The sequence below is a fragment of the Hyperolius riggenbachi genome, chromosome 6 (assembly GCF_040937935.1).
Source record: "Hyperolius riggenbachi isolate aHypRig1 chromosome 6, aHypRig1.pri, whole genome shotgun sequence".
NCBI lineage: Eukaryota > Metazoa > Chordata > Amphibia > Anura > Hyperoliidae > Hyperolius > Hyperolius riggenbachi.
In genome coordinates this window covers 35,214,784-35,239,456 of record NC_090651.1, presented here as the reverse complement: position 1 = coordinate 35,239,456, position 24,673 = coordinate 35,214,784, and the positions used below count along the sequence as shown (strand labels likewise).

The following is a 24,673-nucleotide window of genomic DNA, read 5'->3' as shown; positions in this document are numbered from 1 at the left end:
TAAAAAGTAGATTTAAGAATAAAATATAACTGTGGAATATCTTAAAGTCATTTTTAGGAGAAGGAAGATATATACACACACACACACACACAATTGCTCATTTCATTAGTTTGTTTATTTTCGCCTCTGGTGTCCTCTAAACTAAAGAGAGGGAAGGCGCTGGGTCCTACAGAGCCTTTCCCGTTCCTCTCCTGGTCCCCTCGTTCCAGCGCTGTAACCCCCCGTTCATAGTCTTGAGCAATGGGTCAAACATTGCCCTCTTCCGCATCGGGGGCTTTGAATGTCTTCGGGAGCTGGAGGGCTCCCAAAGACAGGCAGCTCCGTACTTACGCAAGCGCATTCCCAAAGATTTCTGAAGTCTGCTGGGGCGGGAGATTTGAATGGCGCTGGAATGAGGGGACCAGGAGAGGAACAGGAAGGTTCAATAGGACCAGAGCCTCTTCCCTCCTTTGGTAAGTATCTATTATTATTATTATTATTATTATTATTATTATTATTATTATTATTATTATTATTATTAAATGGCCTGAGGTTTCCTTTAAGAAGCTGCTGGGGAGACGCAAGGATGCAAGCTGGAGCAAGGAGGGTAGCTTATGCTTTCTGGCCCTCTCCGTGCTCTACATAGGAGGGCCCAGTGAAGCATCACCCACATACACCGCCTCAAGGCTGTGCATGTTGTGACTTAAATGCTTTGCTGCATACCTCAGTTGTAACGAGTGGTTATTTCAGTCAACGTTGCTCTTCTATCAGCTTGAATCAGTCGGCCCATTCTCCTCTGACCTCTAGCATCAACAAGGCATTTCGCCCACAGGACTGCCGCATACTGGAGGTTTTTCCCTTTTTACACCATTCTTTGTAAACCCTAGAAATGGTTGTGCGTGAAAATCCCAGGAACTGAGCAGATTGTGAAATACTCAAACTGGCCCTCCGGCACCAACAACCATGCCACGCTCAAAATTGCTTAACGCAGACCCGAACTAAACAATTTTTTTTTTTTTTATTCAAAATATTTAGTTGCAACACTCCTTCAAGCCTATGAGCATTTCAGTGCATGCTTTTCACCCTCCTCTTTTGATAACTAGGGTTATACAGGTGTCAGCCATTAGCAATTCCTCCATTGCCGGACACCACCTACTCCACCAGTTTGCCAGATTCTGTCCCGGCAATATGAAAGGAAGGGAGGGGTTCCTCCAATAAATGTAAAATATTTTATATTTGTCATCATGCAGCTGAAAAAAGGCTGCTATTATAATTTAGAAAATAGATTTTATTTCTGAAATCTTGTATTTTTAATTTGGGTCCACTTTAAATCACTTTTCTTTCCCATTCTGATATTCAGTTTGGAGTTCAGGAGATTGTCTTGACCAGGACCACACCCCTAAAGGCATTGAAGCAACTGCCATGTGATTGGTTGATTAGATGACTGCATTAATGAGGAATTGAACAGGTGTTCCTAATAATCCTTTAAGTGAGTGTATAGCAACTGTGGATAAACCAACCTCACCACTTTTAGCCCAAAATTGCATGTTAAAAAGTGGGCTTACCTGCAGCGATATGGGGTACCTAATGTGAGATATTTGCATCACAGCAGCTTCGGGCAAGCATACGCAACATGCAGCCTTAAGCAGGCCATACACTGGCTTGATTCGCGGCCGTTTCGACAGCAGATTCGATCCTGGGATCGAATCTGCTGCGAATCGTTCGCGGTAAACGCAGCCGCCGATCCGATTTCCTCCCGAAATCGGATCGGTCCGTCGATCGCGCCGTGCGGAAAATTACCCTCGATCGCCCGCGGGTAAAGTGCGCGTCGCTAGCGGCGGCCGATCCGTTTAAGTATACATTACCTGAGGCTGGCTCCCGGGCGTCTTCTCCGCGCTGCACGGCTCTGTTCCGGCTTCATCCATCCCGGCGCTTCCTGTGTCACTGCAGTGACCAGGAAGTTCAAATAGAGGGCGCTCTATTTGAACTTCCTGGTCACGGAGTAACACAGGAAGCGCCGGGATGGAGCCGGAACAGAGCCGTGCAATGCGGAGAAGATGCCCGGGAGCCAGCATCAGCTAATGTATACGGGGGGGGGGGGGGGAGGGGGACAGGCGGCAGGAGCAGCTCAGCAGATGGTGAATCGGTTTCAGGCTGAAATCGATTCACAATCTGTTTGCAGTAAAGGCAGCCATACGATCCCTCTCTGATCAGATTCGATCAGATAGGGATCTGTCAGCTGGTCGATCTAATGGCACATCGACCAGTGTATGGCTACCTTTACTCCTGTGTCTACCACAGAAGCAGAAGCTTCCCAAACAAGATTGCAGGAATCAGTCTGGTACCCGGCCACTAGCCTGTTCCCAGCCCCCAATAATTGCTCTCCAGTCTCTCTATTAATATAGGAGGTTTATGTACGCCCAGCCCTGGTTGTCCACATTGGAATTATTATCTTGCATGCCATGAATGGTTACAATTACTACTGAATCATATCAGAAAATATTTTCATATTGTTTTTCTTATACAAGAGACAAGTACAAATTGAAACATTTCATCTGCTGAGAACAAAACAGAACGTGATTCTGGAATGCAACAGATGGATATTTTAGAGTCGGGTAAACACAAGCTGACAGTCTTGTCTTGAAAAGAGACTGCTCCCACTAGACAGTGCGATGCAGGGGTGCTACCGGCGGGACACAGGTCCTCTTCAGTTTACAAGCGCCATGCAGCCAGCCAATCACCATGCGGCTTCCGTTCTGGTCACATGGAACTGAAACCGCAAGGTTGATTGGCTGGATGCACTCGAGACCGGTAAAAAGTGCATTGCCCAGCACATGCGAGTGCCACCCTAGGGTGTAATGTGAATTATGGCTATACAGCGCTCAGTGAGTAATTTGAGCGCCTGCAAACGAGCCCAAATTACGATAAAAACAACACAAGTCAACCGCCAGCAATAGCTGGAAGTGAAATGGCATCTTACCCCCACTGTATGGTGCCTTGGAGGGGGAAAATTAATTAAAGCTGCCGGGATATTTGCCACAGCAGGGGCAGCCATTTTTGGCTTCACCCGGTGCCCAAATATACCAGCACCCTTTTTCCATGTATGCCGGTGCGCTCCCCTGGCGCAATACCATTTCTGCGCTGCATGCATTTTAAAAATCCACATCAAATGTCGCATAGAAAGGAATGTTTGATACTTCCACTACCTGCATTGCAGTGTATTTTCCCTGTCGCCTTCCGCGCACTACCTAATTCAGTGCTTGGAACGGGGAATACTCCAAGCCACAAAGCACACGCATGTTTCTGGGTGCGTTTCCTGCATGGAAAAACTGATAGCCAATGTTAGACAATGGGCCCGATTTTACACTTGAATGAATATTTTCACATGCAGACAAACTGACAGCAGTTTTCAATTACATTAGCTTCTGTGAAAAAAAATAAAAATAAAAATAAAAATAAAAATAAATATGTGGCTTTTACTAGCAGCAAGCCCTACTTATCCCAAAAGTGACCAGGGCACACATCAACTAAGTGTTTTACAATCTGCATTAAAGAGGAACTTTAGCAACAACGGGGGAAAATGAATATTAATAAATTGCAAAATGAGAAAGGAAAAAAAAAAAAAAAGCAGGGCCGGATTTACCATAAGGCATTGTAGGCATGTGCCTACAGGCGCCTGATGGTGGAAAGGCCGAAACTGTACAATGGGACCTAGTCGCAGGCCAACCTCAATGTCTACAGGCCACCTTCCTCCCTAATAAAGTTCCCAGGTGTCTAATGGTCCCTAGCCAACTCCTATACAGTTCCCTGGTGTCTAGAGGCCTCCACCCTCCCCTATCCAGTTCCCTAGTGTTAAGTGCTTTCCCCCTCCCTCCCCATATGGTTTCCCTGGTGTTCTAGGACTTCACCTTCAATATAGCTTCCCTAGTGGTCTAGAGTGGGCCAAACAATGCAAGGTGGGGAAACCACTTGAGGGCCAAATTGAATGGCTCTGTGGGCCAGATTTGGCTCACGGGCCGGAGTTTGACATGTTTACCTTATGGGAAGTGCATAACCTTTGATGGGAGACAGAGGCTTAACCTCAGCAGCTATATGAGGCCACACAGAAAATAGAGTTACCTGACTCTGGCATGTTGCTCGTCCTCCAATCGCCCATAGCCAGAATACAATACGTGGTCAATAAATCTGTTGTGTGCAGTGCAGAGACCGGTCATCTAGGCTGACATTTCCTGCAAAGCAAACACAATGGAAATCATATTTGGGGCAAGTAGGACATAAATATTAAAGAGTGATGCATCATGGGAAACCACAATTGTTCACTTTAAACAGAACCTAAAGTTAGAGGGATATGGAGGCTGCCATATTTATTTCCTTTTAATACCAGTTGCCTGGCAGCCCTGCTGATCCTCTGCCTCTAATACTATTAGCCATAGCCCCTGAACAAGCATGCAGCAGATCAGGCGTTTCAGACATTGTCAGATCTGACAAGATTAGCTGCAGGCTTGTTTATGGTGTGATTCAGACAGTACTGCAGCCAAATAGACTTGCAGGGCTGCCAGGCACCTGGTATTATGTAAAAGGAAAAAAATATAGCAGCTTCCATTAACCTCTCACTTCAGTTGTCTTTTTAAAAAGGGCCATTTCTCCCAGATTAAAATGCACAATAAATTATTTTCTCTTATGTCCCTGTCCCTTACAGTAAGCAGTAAAAGTCTTCTACATCTGACATGTTTTGGACTATTCCATATCCTTATGAGGAATCCTCAGGGTTTCCTATATTTACAAAAGCACTCACTGAGTGGCAGTTGCTTAGTCCAACTGCCAAAATAGTGTGCAAATGAGTAGGCAGGCTGGCCCAGATCCTTTCCAGGGAGTGGTTTTGTAAGGAATAAAAAGGCAATACTAAGAATACCCCATGAGGAGATGGACTAGTCCAAAACCTGTCAGATCTATTGCTGATCGCCATTTTTGAGCATCCTCAACGTATTCTGTTGTCATACCAACAACAGAAGCTCAGGTTCCTCTTTCCTTAACCAATCCGCTCAGTCTCTGAAATGTGACATGCATGTTCCTGAGCGGCAGCGTCACATTATTACCATCAGTGATTAATGAACACACCACACAACACTGGCAGCCAGGGCTGGTTCTCTCATGAAGCAAGGTGACATTTGCATCAGGTACAGAGATTTCAGGGGCAGTATTTTTGTACTGCGTGTAGCTTCCTGAGGAGGAATGGAGTGGCTGAGCAGTTTGTCACAGACTCACAGCCAGTCAGTGTGCTATTGTGTTGAGCTGCAGCATGTCATGTGAGAACATTAAATGAAGCAGAGTAATTCTTCAGGTGCTGTGCGACCATTCCAAATCAGGGGGTGGGGGGCTTCCTCACAAGTTTGCCTCAGGCAGCACAAAGTCTAGAACCGGCCCTGCTGGCGGCAAGACGCACACTGCAGCTGACCGAGATCTACAGTCTGGATAATAAACACACCACAAGCCAGAAACACCACCACACCGGCAGCCAGACACACACTGTAGCTGACAGCTAGCGGAGATCTGACCAGCACACTCCCAGCATCGCCTCTTTCCAATCCTGTCTAATATGGGTCATCTCCAAGACTTCTCATCCCTTTATCCTAATGAGAAAATCTGAGGATGCCGGACCAATCACTCCACAAATAGCAGCCCTCCAATCTACTTAAATCCGCTCCTTTTTCCCACTAATCCCTCCATATGGCTCAGCCGAAATTAAACAGTTTGGGAGTACTCGAGAGCCGATTCTGAAGCATGACTATAGAAAGCCATTTTTAGGCACTTTATTTAATCAGAGGAGACTGTCTGACTGGAGTCCAGGTGTTCATTTTATTCAGATTCTGACAGAAAAGCATTCCCAGATAAGACACAAAAACAAGAACACAGTAACTCAGAATCAGTGATGAGCAACGGATGAATTCTGAATAGGTTTTATTTGGCATTCATCCAGGTAATTGGCACACCTGAGGAAGGGGGGGGGGGGTTTAAACTTGCCCAGGAGCCTTCTGCTAATCCGTCCCACGCTGCGTTCCAATTCACGGTCACGCGACTACCACACTTCCTCCTTCAACCCGAAAGGAGGAAGTGCGGTAGTCACGTGACTGAATTGGAACGCAGCGTGGGACGGATTGAAGCAGAAGGCTCCTGGGCAAGTTTAACCCTCCCCCCCTCAGGTGTGCCAATTACCTGGATGAATGCCGAATGAAACCTATTCGGAATTCATCCGTTGCTCATCATTACTCAGATTTAAATAGAACCTGAAGTGAGAGGGATATGGTGGCTGCCATATTCACTTCCTTTTAAACAATACCAGTTGCCTGGCAGTCCTGCTGATCATTTTGGCATCTGTAGTGTCTGAATCACACACATGAAACAAGCATGCGGCTAATCTTGTCAGAATCATCTGATCTGCATGCTTGTTCAGGGTCTGTGGCAAAAAGTATTAGAGGCAGAGGATCAGCAGCCAGGCAACTGATATTGTTTAAAATTAAATACATCAACCTCTGTATGAGTGAAGCATACTTTCTCTGTACCATTAATCTACTGCTGCTCCCAATCAATCAATATTTCCCATACAGCACGATCAACCCATTTGATTGATTTATGCTAAAACAAACAAAAAAAAAAACAAACAAAAACAAAAAAGATCTAATGATGGACTGGGGAAGGGGGGCTCCTAACCTACTACTCGGGGAGGAAACTCTTGTACCTTTTGCTAGGTACAAAAAAAAGATACTACAAAAAGTTTCCCTCAAAACACTTTTTTTTACAAATGGATACATTTTATACAATTTCCTGTGTCCTCAGTGCTTTTATACCAGAAGCAGGTGCCCAACGACAGAAAGGTGTACAAGTGAAAATCGCCACCAGGAGACTTGGGGTTAAAGGGGCACTATGGCGAAAAATTGTAAAAATGTGCAAACATATACAAATAAGAAGTACGTTTTTTCCAGAGTAATATGACCCATAAATTACTTTTCTCCTATGTTGCTGTCACTTACAGTAGGTAGTAGAAACCTGACAGAAGTGTCAGGTTTTGGACTAGTCCATCTGTGCTTAGGGGATTCTCAGGGATTTATTTATTTTCAAAAGCACTTAGTGAATGGCAGTTGCTCTGTCCAACTGCCAAAAAGCTGTAGCGAGCAGAGAAGCTGGCCAGCATCATTGTTTAAATCCTTTTTAGGGAATATCTTTATAAAGAATAAAAGCCTTGCTGAGAATCCCCTATGAAGCGACTAGCCCAAAACCTGTCGGTAATGTCAGATTTCTACTACCTACTGCAAGTGACAGCAACATAGGAGAGAAGTAATTTATGGCTCATTTTACTCTGGAAAAAACTTACTTCTTATTTGTATGTGTTTGCACATATTTTAAAATTAAAATTTTTCGACATAGTGCCCCTTTAAAAATAACTTGAGCGCTGTCTAACAGTGCTCAAATTACTCACCGTGTGCTGTATAGCCGTAATTCCTATTATGGTCTATGGTGGCACCAGCTGCGCCCAAATCTCCTGCGCTCTAATCGACGTGCTCGACAGGAAGTGCTCTTCTGCCTATAGCTCAGTTTTCCCTGCCTCCAAACTTGTAGTCAAGCATTGCCGTGGTAATAGACACGCCAGGGATTGAACTTCATTCCAATCAGTAGCCGGTACCCCCTTTCCCATGAAAAATCTTTACCTTTTCTCAAATAGATCTTTATGGCTGATATTGTGTGATGTCATGACCATGGTCCTGACAGTTTCCCGTCTGTGAACCTCGTTGCATTGTGGAAAAATAATGGCCTTTTCCAACTGCCAAGCAACCAGTATCTCCAGCCGTGCATAGAACACTCAGTAACAAACATTCTGTACAGATCACCTGGCAGAACTAAAGAGGTCACCACCAGTGATACATTTCAGAATATAAATCAATGTGAGGAAAGATTTTACAATGGGCAAACACTGACTAAACTTTTTTTTTATATATAATTTATAAGCAATTTTATTCATTATTTTTACTACAGCTCCTCTTAAACAATTCTACCTATAGCAAAATTGGCCCAGTCTGGTTCCCTGACCTGCAGGGATGCATTTGGACACATGAATTGGTAACCTGCAATTACTGACACAGTTGAGGGAGAGAAGCCAAACATTGCTGGCAGCTACACTTTCACTTCCACCTCTCTGGATGTCCTCTGCCTTCTCCACATGGAAACCGTACCAGATTTTACCAGACATTTTCCAGCCTGTTTGGGGGGGAGTGGCAGGGGAGAGGGTAAGTTAAGCTGGGTGCACACATAGCACAAACGCTGCTACTAATGGAAGTCTGTGGGCCGCAGGAAAAAATGCATATAAAAATATCTATTCGTTTTACAGTATGAGTTTTCAAAAACGCTGGTTCTGTTGCAGATTATGCAGGTCGGCTGCCAAAACGCACAGTCAATGAGAACCCAATGGTATGTGTTTTCCATGCGTTTTTGCTTTAAAAAAAATTGTTAAGTGATGCATTTTCCCTTCCTGTTGTCTTCCTAGTGATTTGCATAAAATGCAATTGAAAAACGCATGAAAAACGCAAAAAAAACAAAAAACGCACACAACATTAACAAAATTTGACATAAAACACAGCCTTTCACAGTGTCGTATGTGAACCCTTTTAGGGCTGGTGCACACCAAGAGTAGTTCCGAGTTTTTTTTGTTTTTGTTTTTTTTTTTAAATGCCTTAGAGGGGGAAACCACTTGGCTAATGTATTACAATGGGCTGGTGCACACCAGAGCGGCTCGTTTATCCCCCAAACGCAAAGTCGGGGGCTGCAGCATTTTTGAGATTTCTGAGGAGTTTCTGCCTCAATGTAAAAGTATAGGATAGAGGAAAACGGCTCTGAAAAACGCCAGATCAGAGCAGTTTTCCAAGCATTTTTGTTACAGAAGCTGTTCAGTAACCGCTTTACTGTAACAGAATATAAAATCTGCTACACAAAAACGCTCCAAAAAAAACGCTAAGCATGTTTAGAAAATCTCTCTACACATGCCTAGAATCGCTTTGAAGAACCTCTCTAAAAACCGCTACCGTTTGCGGATCTGCTAGTGGTTTTTGGTGTGCACTGGCCCTTAAAGTCCTCACAGGTTTCCTTTAAAGCGGGATTGTCACCATAAAAATTTCAACAGCAACTGGTCTGAGTGTATTAAGTGATAAAGAAGCTAATCCTGCATTCAAAACAGTTTCTGCTATTATGGTTTGGAGTGATCACATACCTTAGGAAACCTATAAGTGCCATTGCCAAACAGTTGCATGCTGGGGGTCTTTATCTATAATATATCCCTCCTCTTCCCTTTAGTTCTCCCTCCTAATGGCATAAGATAGTGCACTTCCTAGTATAGACCTCAGTGGGAGTGTCTAAAGACTCTGGGAGCAGGGCGGGTAACAAATACACAATTAGCAAGAGAAAAACAAAGTGAGGGAGGACATTATGTCAGGAGGTCAAAGGTAACAAAGATGGAAACTGCCTAGAATAGGATTCTCTGCTTTTCCTTCATAAAATTCACATGAATCATAATGTGGACAGTGCATACAATCTTATGTAAGCACAACTAGTATCTACTTACAGTGGTTTGCAAAAGTATCTGGCCCCTTTGAAGTTTTCCACATTTTGTCATATTACTGCCACAAACATGAATCAATTTTATTGGAATTCCACATGAAAGACCAACACAAAGTGGTGTACACATGAGAAGTGGAACGAAAATCATACAGGATTCCAAACATTTTGTACAAATAACTGCAAAGTGGGGTGTGCGCAATTCAGCCTCCTTTGGTCTGAGTGCAGTCAGTTGCCCATAGACATTGCCTAATGAGTGCTAATGACTAAATAGAGTGCACCTGTGTGTATTATAATGTCAGTACAAATACAGCTGCTCTGTGATGACCTCTTAGGTTGTCTCTAAGAGAAAATTGGGAGCAACAACACCATGAAGTCCAAAGAACACACAAGACAGGTCAGGGATAAAGTTATTGAGAAATTTAAAGCAGGCTTAGGCTACAAAAAGATTTCCAAAGCCTTGAACATCCCACGGAGCACTGTTCAAGCGATCATTCAGAAATGGAAGGCGTATGGCACAACTGTAAACCTACCAAGACAAGGCCATCCACCTAAACTCACAGGCCGAACAAGGAGAGCGCTAATCAGAAATGCAGTCAAGAGGCCTATGGTGACTCTGGACGAGCTGCAGAGATCTACAGCTCAGGTGGGAGACTGTCTATAGGACAACTATTAGTCGTGCACTGTACAAAGTTGGACTACAAAGTTGGCCTTCTCATGTGTACACCACTTTGTGTTGGTCTTTCACGTGGAATTCCAATAAAATTGATTCATGTTTGTAGCAATAATATGACAAAATGTGGAAAACTTCAAGGGGGCCGAATACTTTTGCAAACCACTGTATATATGCGTTTTTATTATCTAGGTAAGCATGGGTGTCACTTGTTCTTGAACATAGAAAAACATGTAAAGGGACACGCACAGACTTGTAAGAGAAGACTGTTAGCTTGCCACCTGGCCTGCTCCACAGCTGGTAAGACTGAATTGAAGCATATTTTTTTTCAGGATATTACCGAACTTCTATCGCATGCAGTTAAACTTTGTGATTTCGGAAAAAATACTGTAAAATATCAAGTGCTGTATTTTACGGACCAAAATTATTTTACTGAACTGCCCTTTGTGAATTGAGGCCATTGTGCTTCTCTCCTGAACATCATTACAGAATCAACTATGCATTATTTTTAATGACTTGATATATTTATTGAAAGAGCCAATTGAAGGTCGATCAAATATGTATTAGTATTTGTCTAGCTAAGGGCACTTAAAGGAGGAACATGTAGTGAAAATAAGGTCATTAATACTGTATATTCTGGCATATGAGACTACTTTTTAACCTTTGAAAATCATCTGAAAAGTCAGGGGTTGTCTTATACGCCGGGTGTCATTGATGCCGGGTGATCCGCCCTATCCTGTTACCAACTGTCAAATCTCGCTGCTGAGGACTGTAGTGTAGTAATCTATATATTAACTAGAAAATCTTGGAGGTCGTCCTATACGCTGAGATAGATATAGATATAGATAGATAGATAGAGTACATTTTTTCTTTTTACAATGTTCATTTATAAAAATTATTTCGTTAGTCTTTGCCCATTGTAAATCTTTCCTCTCCCTGATTTACACTGAAATTTATCACAGTCACACACATTTATCACACACATCTTTAGTCCTGTCAGGTGATCTTATTGGAGTTTTTGGTTACTAAGAGTTTTAAAGCAAGTACAAAGTATACCTGGTCTCCCATTATGCTGAGGGGGCATAGCTGTTCAGCTTGGGGGAAGGGGGGCTTTATACTTCCCAGTTCAACTGTCTTAATGGGCTCCCCTGTTGCACCATCCACAAATATTTGGTCTACTCAAAAGTCTAAATTGGCCTAATTTCTACGGGTTGCGTTTGCGTTGCTTTTCTGCAGCATTGCCGCTGCATTTGTGCTTGAATGGCGGCAAAATTTCCACGCTTAATTCTTCTGAGACTCCCATTCAAGTGAATGAGTATGCGTTTTTCAAAACGCAGCGCAAGCACAGTGGAAACTGGGCCTAATAGGGCAGAAGAAAGTAAGAAAAAAAATTGTATAGCAAATAGCTAGGGAACCTGCAATGAGAGGGATATGGAGGCTGCCATATTTCTTTTTGAACAATGCACATTGCCTGGCTGTCCTGCTGACCCTTTGTCTCTAAAACTTTCAGCCATAGACCCTGAACAAGCATGCAGATCAGATGCTTCTTACTAAAGTCTGAGGCTTGTTCACATAAATCGCCAGCACATCGCTGAGAGATTTTGTAAGCGCTTTTCAGAAAGATTTTCGCTTAGAAAAGCACTGTTCTAAGCACTTGTGTAGCAAAGTTTTGTTCACTTCCTGACGTCAATCAGGAAGTGAACTCTTTGACCTGGAAATTATTAAATGCAATGGCCTCAATTCACCAAGATCACACTGGAGATAAGGCAAGAGAAAACTTGCCACCACACAGTGAGAGAGTCATCTTATCTGTTCATTCCTTAAGTTACCTCCTCTGTAGTTCTTTTCACACGCAGTTAATTAACAGCCTGTCTAACTTCTAGAGTTATTTTAAGGATTGAAGCGTTTACTTAAAGAGAAACTCCGACCAAGAATTGAACTTTATCCCAATCAGTAACTGATACCCCCTTTTACATGAGAAATCTATTCCTTTTCACAAACAGACCATCAGGGAGTGCTGTATGACTGATATTGTGGTGAAACCCCTCCCACAAGAAACTCTGAGGACCGTGGTACTCCTGGCAGTTTCCTGTCTGTGAACCTTGTTGCATTGTGGGAAATAGCTGTTTACAGCTGTTTTCAACTGCCAAAATAGCATGCAGCAGCTACATCACCTGCCAACAGTAAAAATGTCACCATGTGATAAATGTCAGAATGTAAATCAGGGAGAGGAAAGATTTTACAATGGGCAAACACTGACTAAATTTATAAATAATTAAAATGAAGCTCTTTTCTATTACATTATTTTCACTGGAGTTCCTCTTTAAAGACAGAAGAGTTAACTTTAGGTTTGCCTGAGGTAAAAGGTTTCCTGAATACTACATGCCTTATCACCATGGTGATTACTCTAGAAACGGTAAAGACAGGAGAGAAGCTTAGTGAATTGAGGCTAATGTATTTATTTATTAAACCACTCAGCAAATCGCTTTTTTAAGTGCTTAGCGATATTGCTATACTTTTTATTGAACCGCAAACGCTCTGGAAATAGTGCAGGAGCCAGGTTTGCGATTAAGTAGAAAGCTCATCACTTAGGTGAGAACACTCACATAAGCCAGCACTTAAAAATAAGCGAAATTGCTTATAATGTGAACAAGCCCTGACTGGATTAGCTGCATACATGTTTCAGGTGTGTGATTGAGACACTACTGCAGTCAAAGAGATCAGGACTGTCAGCCAACTGATACGGTTTAGGCTGGGAACGCATAGCATAAACGCTAGCGTTGTAGAAAACGCGTTTTTGCCGCTAAAGGAAGTCTGTGAGCCGCAGGAAAATACGCACATGTGTTTTGTACGAGTTTTCAAACGGGTTTCTAAAAACGCTGGTGTTGCATAGTATTCAAAAATGCACATAACGAAAGTCAATATGGTATGCGTTTTTCATGCTTTTTGTGATGCATTTCTGCTTCCTGTCGTCTTCCTAGTGATTTGCATAAAACGCAATCTAAAAAAACGCATGGAAAATGCATACAAAACACATGAGTTTTGTATATGTGAACCGCAAACACAAACGCGCACGCAAAACGCTTAACTAAAAAACGCAAACCCACACAAAAAAAAAAAAACCCGCAGGGCAGAAATCTGGCGCCCTTTCATGCACAGCCATGTGTGTACCCAGCCTCAAAAGGGGAGAACTATGGCAGCCTCCACATACCTCTCGCTTCAAGTTCCCTTTAAGGACCCCATGCTGCACAAGCCTGTGTAGTTGTATAGATACTATCACCTCAACTGCTATTTAATGGATGGAGCATAGCATTCAACAAAATCCAATGCACCGTTTAGAACAGGGGTGTCAAACTCAAATACAGAGTGGAGCAAAATTGAACACTGGGACCATGTCCAGTGGCCTGCCTCCCTCACTTATACATACATCTCCCTGGTGTCTAATGCCCCCCCCCCCCTCCAATTCCTATACAGTTCCCTTGTGTCTAGTGGTCCTGCCTCTCCTATATAGTACCCTGGTGTCTAGAGGCCCCCCCACCCTACCCAGTGTCCCAGTGTTTAGTGCTTTCCTCTACCTCCCCCATATGGCTTCCCTGGTGTACTAGGGGTTTCACCTTCAATATAGCTTCCTTGGTGGTCTAGAGAGGGCCAAACATGATGCAAAGTGAGGAAACCACTGGAGGGCCAAATTTAATGGCTCCAAGAGCCAGATTTGGCCCGCAGGCCGGAGTTTGACATGTATGGTTTAGAAGTAAATATCTAGAAAGGTAGCCCGTTTGGCTTGTTATATTGGGAGGTTGTGCAAGCAGAAATCAGGAGAAGAGTTGCTTGTCGGCCATGTGAGGGACGCAATACAGTATCAGACCAGCCACACTGTCAGCAGCACTGATCTATACCTGTGACTGCAGACAGACCGCACACCCTCTATCTAAGAACAGACGTTGGAAAATAACACAGGCTTATTTCACTGCACGTCACCCTTCATAAATCACATAACAATGGATTATACAGCCAACAGGAAGAAACTGTCACATTAGAAGACGTGAAAGTTTCCCAGACAATAATAACAGGAGTATAAAGGTCCTATAGTGACAAACACAAACACAGTACAGGAAGACATAAGCACTTACAGCAGCAGTACCAGGCAGCTGTCAATGTCATGGGAAGCAGATCAGTCTATCTCCAGCACCTGACACCCTGCTCAGGAAGATAAGGCGCTTACACCAGAGCCCAGCCCATTCACCCCTCCTTCTACTGCTGCTGCTGCTGAAAGGTCAACAACTACAGCCCTCAGCATTGCTGGAGCATGACTTGTACAATGGCAAGACTTCACTTTCTATTAACCTGCAGGTTACTCATCCAGCCAGGAGACACCTACAGCTTAGAGGGAGTTCCTATTTTTATGCTAATGAGGAAGGAGGGTATACAACAAGAAAACTTCAGTGTGACCTAAGCTTTGCTTTATAGACAAAACGTCTGCAGAACACAATACGCAAAGGCATTAAAACAACTCCAGCACAGATCTTTAAGGGCAACTGAAGTGAGGGGTATATGGTGGCTGCCATATTTATTTCATTTTAAGAAATACCAGTTCCCTGGCTATCCTGCTGATCCTCTGCCTCTAATACTTTTAGCCATAGACCCTGAAAAAGCATGCAGCAGATTAGCGGTTTCTGACATTGGCCTCAATTCACTAAGATCATGCTGGAGATAATAAGGCAAGAGAAAACTTACCTCCACACAGTAAGGCCTGGTGCACACCAAAAAAACGCTAGCAGATCCGCAAAATGCTAGCAGATTTTGAAACGCTTTTTCTTATTTTTATGTAGCGTTTCAGCTAGCATTTTGCGGTTTTGGGAAGCGTTTTTGGTGTAGTAGATTTCATGTATTGTTACAGTAAAGCTGTTACTGAACAGCTACTGTAACAAAAAACGCCTGGCAAACCGCTCTGAAGTGCCGTTTTTCAGAGCGGTTTGCGTTTTTCCTATACTTAACATTGAGGCAGAAACGCATCCGCAATCCAAAATCTGCAGCAGCCCGGGAGTATGCGTTTCTGCAAAACGCCTCCCGCTCTGGTGTGCACCAGCCCATTGAAATACATTACCCAAGCGGATCCGCACCCGCAAGCGGATCACAAACCGCAGCCGAAACGCTCTGGTGTGCACTAGGCCTAAGAGAGTTATTTTATCTCTTCATTCCTTAAAGGTAAGGTTCAAGCAAAATAAAAAAAATGAGTTTCACTTACCTGGGGCTTCTACCAGCCCCATGCAGCCATCCTGTGCCCTCCTAGTCACTCACTGCTGCTCCATTCCCCCGCTGGCAGCTTGCCGACCTCTGAGGTCGGCGGGATGCATTGCGTACATTTGTACGCATTCCCGCTAGTTTAGGAACATTAAAACATACATTTTTACGCGTTACTGGTTCAATGCGTAAATTTTTACGCATTGAACCAGTAATGCGCAAAAAATTTATGTGTTAATGTTCCTACACTAGCGGGAATGTGTAAAAATGTACGCAATGCGTCCCGCCAACCTCCGAGGTCGGCAAGCTGCCAGTGGGGAACTGGAGCAGCAGTGAGTGACTAGGAGGGCACAGGATGGCTGCATGGGGCTGGTAGAAGCCCCAGGTAAGTGAAACTCATTTTTTTATTTTGCTTGGACATTCCCTTTAAGTTACCTCCTCTGTAGTTATTTTCACACGCAGTTAATTAACAGCCTGTCTTTAACTCTGGAGTTATTTTAAGGATTGGAGAGTTAACGTAAAGACAGAAGAGTTAACTTTAGGTTTGCCTGAGGTAAAATGTTTACTGAATACTACATGCCTTATCACTATGGTAACAACTCTAGAAGAGTTATTAAAGACAGGAGCTAAGCTTAGTGAATTGAGGCCACTGTCAGATCTGACAAGATTATCTGCATGCTTGTTTCAGGTGCGATTCAGTCACTACTATTACAGCCAAATAGACCAGCAGAGCTGCCTGGCAACTGGTATTGTTTAACCTCTTTTGACGACCAGCTAACGCCGATCGGCGTAAACTGGTCGTCTGCGGGTTACCATGGAAACGGCCGCTCGATCGAGCGGCCTTTCCATGTCAGTTCACGGAGGGTGTCTCCGTGAACAGCCGGAGAGCCGCCGATCGCGGCTCGCCGGCAAAATGTAAACACGCGGGGAAGAAATCCCTGATCGGCAAGTGGTTAAAAGGAAATAAATATGGCGGCCTCCATATACCTCACACTTCAGTTGTCCTTTAAAAAAAAACTATGTAAGCCAATACTCACTTGTGAAGGGCTGGGACCCAGTAGGGCGTTTTTGGATCAGACGATTAAAAAAAAAAAACTAAAAAAAACAAAACAACACTTTGCCAATGTATTGAAATGGGGCTGAACCCACCAGTGTGCAATTGCGATAAGGTTTAATCGCAATCGCAGGACATGAAGCATTTTGAGCTCAATGGGCTCTATTCACAATAACATGTGCAGTAAATATTTTTTGGATGAAAAATTACCTCCAGTGATAATTACCGATTTTTTTTCTTAGTATTCACTAAAAATGTACCGAATGTGATAAAGGTTTAATAAAAGTGCGGTAAAAACAGGTGATAAAACAGTAATATGTATGGAAATAAAGCTATGCTGTTGCTTATCTTTTAGAGCAGAGAGGAATTTCCTCCTCGGCATCTATAAAGTCATCTAAAAGACTGTACGAGGTGTGAAAGTGCGCCTTGAGATTAGACACACTCGTCTTCTCTGCCTTCTGTGTAAAATTGACAAACTCAAGCAAACAAAGCTCAAACGGCTCCATCCTAAAGGCCAACAGCAGAGAAGTGAAAATTATCACCTACCATATGTAGGTGATAAAAAAAAAAATCCTTGAAGGGACTCCGAGTAGTAACAAAAACAAAACCGGAAAAAAAAAAAAAAAAAAAAAAGGGAAGGAACTTACCTGAGGCTTTCTCCACCCCACCGTAGGTCGGGAGGTGCCCCGGTGTCCTCCTGGCTCCTCTGGGTCCCTCCGCAGAAAATACGACCGACGAAACCGGGGCCGAGTGTCGGGCTGACACTTCCTGAATGTCCATGCTCGTCGTCAGCCCGACAATTGGCCCCGGTGTCACTGGTCGTGTTTTCTGCGGAGAGACCCAGAGAGGAGCCAGGAGGTCCTGGGTGACCTCCCAACCTACGGGGGGCTGGAGAAAGCCCCAGGTAAGTTACGGTTTTGTTACTCCTCGAAGTCCCTTCAATTAACACCAACTATTCAATCGAGAATCTCAAATGGAGGTAACCACCACACTTTTACCTCAAGAGGTAATTTAGGGAGAAAAAAAAATGTGAATTTCAAAATGGAGATATTTTGGTCGGTATTTATCACTACCTAAATTACCTCATGAGGTAACTCCTTGTGAATAGAGCCCAATGCTAAGTATAGAAGCGCTGCAATATCACCTTGAAAAAGCAATTTTGCAGCGATTTGGGAGAAATTTCAATTTTCAAATAAACTTTATTATACTTCCCGGGTGTCCCGATGTCAGGCTTCTGTCCATAGCCCTGCCCCCAGCAGGAGAGATCATGGGGACTTATCTGATTGGTCCTAGAGAAGCACCTATGACCTCTTCTATGGACAGAAGCCGGACATCTGTTCCTGCAAAAGATCCATTCCTGCAAAATGCATTCATAGTCCAGTGTTCTCCCCAGAATTTTTTTCTAGCCGGGTGGCATGAAATAGTAGCCGGGTGGGGCGAGATGAAAATGCAGGGCAACTCTGCTTACAGCATAGGAGGAGGTGAGCCGATGACAGCTGGGTGGTCACCAAATCTAACCGGGTACAGATCTTTTGCAGATACTGATCTGTTGAATGTGTGCAGCATCTGTGTGTGCAGCATCTGTGTGTGCAGCATCTGTGTGTGCAGCATCTGTGTGTGCAGCATCTTGCAAAGATTTCTATCTGATGGGGAGTTCAGCTCCATAGAAAAGACTGTGTAGAGTATGGCTCTCATACTACATGGAAGGGGGTAAAATTGGTCTGTGATCTTTCATTTTCCAAAGACCATGGTCTGATGTGTGTATGCACCCTATGTTTGCCCTTTTAGAGAGTGTTTTAGCAAATCATTGCAAAATACCATGACTTCTGGTGAAGCTTGTGGCATGCAGAAATAAAGCTGCACGTACGCAGTTTTTTTTTGTTTTTTTTTTTTTTGTTTTTTTTTATGGCAATGCAAAATGAGGGAGCCTCACCTGTTCTGCATGATGACCTTACCATCAATCTACAGGCAGACTTCTACCCTAGGATACAGCAGTCATTTGACAGGATCAGCTGCATAAACACAGCTGTCATTTGCTTGTCCCAAGGACTCCCAAGAAGGGCAACAGCATGATGAGTCCGCATCATAGACAACAACAAGGGCAAAACAGAAACCAGAACATCACAGTACTAAAGAGAAATGCAATATCTGATCATAACGGTTATATTTTATTATGATAATTGTTCTGACTGCAGACAAAAAAAAAAAAAGTTAACAAATGTGAAGCAGTTTCCTAGAGCAACCAAGCTGGTTTCTGCTGCTAAATAAAACAGGAATTCTAACTAGCTGCTCCATTTTTTGTTCTGCACCTGTTTTGATAAATCCCCTCCCATCACACCTGGAGGCGAGAGACAGGTGCAGACTGCAGAGAAAGCTTACATTCACAGGGGGCATGTCAGTGGGGCGTAGTGGCCATGTTGTTCCTCGGAGAACTGCACTGCAAAAGCAATGCGAAGCTTGATTAGCAGCTGCTGCGGTGCAGTCTAAAGCTCAGCTCACACCATACAATCTTGGTTGTTCAAATTTACCACTTCCATATAGTATAAAAGCTTAACCAATCAATCATTCAAGGTATTTTCAATCTGTTGGCCCTTATACTACATAGATTTGGTAAATCTGTACAACAAAGATTGTATGGTGTGTTGAGCTTAAAGAGACACTAACATCAAAAAGATCCCCTGGGGGGTACTCACCTCGGGTGGGGGAAGCCTCCGGATCCTAATGAGGCTTCCCACGCCGTCCTCTGTCCCACGGGGGTCTCGCTGCAGCCCTCCGAACAGCCGGCGACAGACCCGACTGTCAATTCAATATTTACCTTTGCTGGCTCCAGCGGGGGCTTTGTGGCTGCTTTCGTCTCGGAACTACACGGAAATACCCGATCTCCGTTGGGTCCGCTCTACTGCGCAGACGCCGGAGACTTGCGCCTGCGCAGTACAGCAGACCCGACGGCGATTGGGTATTTCCGCCTACTTCGGAGCCGACAGCCACCAGAGTGCCTGCGCAGGAACCGGGAAGGTAAATATTTACGTCGCCGCTGTACGGAGGGCTGCAGCGAGACCCCCGAGGGACGGAGGACGGCGTGGGAAGCCTCATTAGGATCCGGAGGGCCCCCCCCACCCACCCGAGGTGAGTACCCCCCCAGGGGACATTTTGATGTTACAGATTCTCTTTAAGGCCCAGTGCACACCAAAAACCTTTAGCAGATCTGCAAAATGCTAGTGTTTTTTGAAGCAGATTTTCAGAGCGATTCTAGGCATGTTTAGAGAGATTTTCTAAACATGCCTAGTGTTTTTGGGAGCGTTTTTGTGTAGCAGATTTCATATATTGTTACAGTAAAGCTGTTACTGAAAAGTTTCTTTAATAAAATGCCTGGAAAACTGCCCTGATCTAGCGTTTTTCAGAGCGGTTTTCCACTTTCCTACACTTTAAAATTGAGGCAGAAACGCCTCAGAAATCTAAAAAAAGCTGCAGCCCCCCGAGTTTGCGTTTGTGGAAAAAAAAACTAACCGCTCTGGTGTGCACCATCCCATTGAAACACATTACCTAAGCTGTTTACAAACATCTAGCGTTTTTAAAAACGCTCATGAACCGCTCTGGTGTGCACGAGCCCTAACGTCGTGCAACATCCCAACACACTGCATGCAATATGCTAACGCCACTTAGTTGTATGTTACAGCTAAGTATTCTTTTAATGGACTATTCTTCATTGTATGCATCGCAACGGTCAGATAACATGTGGTAAAAATTTTGCGTTCCTGCTGTATAGGGAACACTATATCCCACTGTGAACCTAGCCTGAACGTGTAAATTACACACGCATGCATACGCACACACACACACACACACACACACACACACACACACACACACACACACACACACACACACACACACACACACACACACACACACACACACACACACACACACACACACACACACACACACACACACACACACACACACACACACACACACACACACACACACACACACACGGCAATGGGAATGGCAGACATAAGGGAAAAGTAGTGCAGGGCAGGCAGAAAGTTTTTTTACCCTCATGTGGGAACCACATTAATGGCCAGTTTCCACCTGAGCAGAAAACGTAGCGTTCCCTTGCACCAAAGTCGCGTGGGGAAACGTTTGCCTATTCCAGAAAATAGCATGCCGTCTGAATCGCATGCTGGTGCAATTCTGGGCGGCATGCAGCAGTTTTTACTTCCAAATCCCTATAGCAAGGCAGGCTACAGCCATTAGGCTGAAGCTTTGTAGCAGCACAGGTGTCGCATCAGATTTAGAGACTGATGCAGTGCCCAATGGGAAGACGCCCTTAAAGTGTACCCTAGCCAAAGCTCAGGTACAAAATCAGATACTTACCTAAAGAGCGGGAAGCCTCAGGATCCTATTGGGGCTTCTCTGGCTATTCCTTCGTTCCCCTAGTTGCTGAGCCCCCCCAAAAATTAGCAACAATTATGCATTGTTGCTAATAACACTGCACAGCTCCTCTTCCTGGTTTATGTGCGCGCGATAGCCAACTAAGCCTCTGCTTCTGCGCTGGCAGGCTCACGCGCGTAAACCAGAGGGGGGGGGCACGCTCAGCAACAGTGGATTGTTAGGACCAAGAGAAGCCTCATTAGGATACTGAAGCTTCCCGTTCTAATGGTGTCAGATTTTGAACCCAAGCTTCAGCTCTGATTCGCTTTAAGGGCCCCTTTCCACTAGCTGCTAGCTGCGATTCGCTTCAAAAAGTCAAAAAGAGGATCACAGCAGTTTTTCCAATCTGAAGACCACCGTGCTCATTTTCCACTAGCATGCATCCTCTCCAACCAATGCAATTGCCAGCTTGCGCAATTTTCTGCACTGCTGGCTCCATTCCTGATGCTACAGCACAAATGCAGCGAGTGGAAATAGAGGCTTGGGCAATCACAACACTGCACAATTGCGCTCAGCAATGTAAGGCCTCATTCAGACTATACACACTGCCATGCACTTTTTTTTTTGGGCAGCGCACATAGTGTGCAACACGCAAGAACGGTAGAAGGGCATAGACAGCCCTTCTACCGTTCCCATCATATGCGCTGCTCAGCAGTGTGATGCGCTATTGCACTGCTGCATGCATTTTGCGGGAATCATAGCGCAGATCCATTGAATAGGATCTGCAGCACAGATGGGGTGGGATTGTACACGTTGCATTCCCATTGCACAGCCACCTGCGCTAAATGATCTGAACAAAGCCTAAAGGGGGCCCTGAGGCCTTGTTCGCATTATATGCGTTGTTGTAAAAATGTAAGCACGGGCGAGTTTCTAAATCACCCTGAAAACACTTGTGCAATGATGCTCTATGAGAGAGTTCATATCTGAGTGGCTGATTTGCGATCAGCTTAGAAAAGCGGTGCTTGGGCCATTTTCTCAATGGAAGGTATAGGAAAAACACAAAACTCTCACAAAACCACTTTGGCAAGCGATTGCGCAAGCATTTTTTTTTTTTATAAAAATACATTGTATTTATTAATTCTGGAGTGTTTTTTCTAGATCAAAAGACGGAAGCACTCTGCAAAAACACTTACAAAAACACCCACAAAATAGAGCGAACGCGCAGAAAATCACCAGAAAAAACTTATTAAAAAAAAAAACCACTACTAAAAAAAGCCCACCGCAGACAGACATGCAAGCCTCAGCCCATTGAGTAACACAGGCTGTCACATGAATGAGACTGCAGGAAAGCTATGCACGATTCCCCCAAGTGTGAGCCCAGTCTGAGCTCAGCAGTTGCCCCTAGCAACCAGATACCCAGCTTTTGTAAGATGAAACCTGATTGGTTGCTATGGGCAACTGCTTCCTGTGCACCTGCCTTGCTATAGCTGCCTCAGCCCTGCACCCACTTAGCATGTCTCTGGCTATACAGACATCCCTCCCGCATGCCGGGACTTGTAGTGCTGCGGCCACGTGACTCCCGTACCTGCGATCCCCGGGCTGTGCGGATGACTGGCGGCCCGGGGGCTGCTGCGCCTCCGGCGGTTTATAGTCTCCGGCCGCTAAACTGGCGGCCCGAAGGCCTGAGCGGTTACTAGGCAACCCCAGAGCGGAGGGGCGGAGAAGAGGCTGTATCCAGGCAACCAAGGAGCGCAGAGGGCGGGGCGTCGGCACCTGTTGCATGGCGCGAGGAACGCCGGGAATATTACATAGGGCACCTGCTGCTCGCCCCACCCACTCTGGCTGGTGTTGGCTTGACGTCAACCCGGTTCTCCAGCATTTCAAGGAGAGGAAGGCGACCCGCTAAGCGATCGTGTGGGACAGGGCGTGGCCATAGCTGTATAGTGTGGCTTTGAGAGGGCGTGGTTAGAGCTGGATTGAGAGTACGAGAGAGATTCTGACTGCGGGTGGGGCGTGGCCAGGGCTGAACAGTTCATCATATGTGAAGAATACAGTGCTTGTGTCTAATCGGTGTGTGTGGGCGGGAGAGGGCGGGGTTGAGGTCAGGGCATGGACTATGGGTAGGAGAGGGTGGAGATCACGTGTGGGATCGCTAAGGATTTGCTTAGTGCAAACTGCAGTCTTTGAAAAATGTGGGTTGTTATAGAGCGAAGAATAGATTTTTCAGTATAGACAGGGTCGGACTGGTCCACAGTAGTACAGTTTTTTCCCTCGGTGGGCCCTGCCTCCAGGTCTCTGGTGGGCCCCCCCTCCTTGTCTGACAGAGCTCCAATTGCTGCCTGCAGCACAAAAATTCTCTTCTCAGTGCTGTAATCACTCATGCTGAGAGCAGTGGCATAGCTAAGGAGCTGTAGGCCTCGATGCAAATTTTACATTAGGGCCCCCCAAGCACTCTATGCATAACAATTGATACGGCACACCAAAACCTGCCAATGGCAACTACAGTGTAAGAGGTGCATAGAAGGGGATTGGAAATAGCTTGTTAATGATTACCACTGTTCAAAGTATCTATAGAAGTGATTATTATGAGCACAGGACCAATCGAGAGGTAATACTGTAGTTGAGGGAGGGCCCTTTGGGGCCCCTTTGGCCCAAGGGCCCCGATGCGGTCGCAACCTCTGCAATCTCTGCGGTCGCAACCTCTGCAAAGTAGGACATTACTTTATATTGAAGGAGGGGACTCTATGCAAAGTTTTGCTGGGCAGCAGTGTCTCTGAATTACAATGCTGCTAAGATCATGTACATTTGGCCCTGTCCATAATACATCATGACCACGCCCACCTTCCGGTGCATGGTCACGCCCTTTTTTTACCGCAATCATGGGATGTGTGGGCCCCAGGTTAAAATTTCTTTGGTGGGCCCCCAGTGTCCCAGTCCAACCCTGAGTATAGATATGGACAGTCAGTATAGAGCCAGGGACAGCTGTAACCAAGCCTGGTCATCTGACAATAATGGCGTCCATGATCAGATTTTACTGCAATTCGATAAAAACAATCGGTTGTCCTAAAAATTGAAAAGTTTTCTTTTTGTATACAAGTAAGTAATATGATCAGATTTATCTAATCTCCATGCTCCCATCCAGTGACTTGAGTAATGGTGGCCACTAACAGTCCGATTTCTAGTGAAAAATCGTTTGAGCGATCAGAAATTCTGATCAGAAGAAAATCCTTCATTACACCATCAACGAACCAATCTTTGTTTCCTATAGCATTGCTTCCATAGCATTTTAGTAAGGGGGCTTTTAGGACCATTGTAGCAGTGCTGCTCGGATACCCCTTTTCAAAATCCGGGTCCGATTTGGATCCAGATACCCCGATATCCGATCCGAGTCAGACATCCGAGTTCAAAATTTTCCGATCCAAATCGGATATCCGACCTCTGTATCCAGCGGATTCGGATATCCGGATAGAAAAACGGAAGTGGCCTTTAAATTGCTTTAAAAACGTTTTTTTTAGGGTATATGAGGCATGTAGCATCATTATTTTGTTAAGAGGAACACTAATTGATTCTGTGGGGACTTAAAATCCCCCCCCCCCCCCAATAAAAAGTGGCTGTCAATTAACATTAGGCCTAGGTTCCAGACAGCGGCCCACAAAGTCCAACCGCACAACTGGGACATGACAGTTTTCAGCCAAGACACCTCCAAAAAATTACGCAGCAATTGTGTTTTGGGTTAAATATCGGTGGTA

General features: G+C 44.7%; 1 protein-coding gene across 5 annotated transcripts in view; it reads right to left on the bottom strand.

Moving 5' to 3' along the window:
* SSX2IP (SSX family member 2 interacting protein) overlaps positions 1–22,691 on the bottom strand; it is a 57,528-nt gene extending 34,837 nt beyond the window's left edge. Inside the window, exons 1-3 of one of the 5 annotated variants that reach the window (XM_068239127.1) lie at positions 22,510–22,691; positions 4,099–4,208; positions 3,186–3,308 (exon numbers count right to left, since the gene is read on the bottom strand). In XM_068239127.1, the coding sequence (XP_068095228.1) occupies positions 3,186–3,308; positions 4,099–4,135 (160 nt within the window). In that variant the 5' untranslated portion in view covers positions 4,136–4,208; positions 22,510–22,691. Of the gene's footprint in view, positions 1–3,185; positions 3,309–4,098; positions 4,209–14,382; positions 14,445–22,509 lie in introns of those variants that run through there. The other 4 variants (XM_068239130.1, XM_068239129.1, XM_068239131.1 and 1 more) reach the window with 4 other exon arrangements.
* Positions 22,692–24,673: the final 1,982 nt, after the last annotated feature.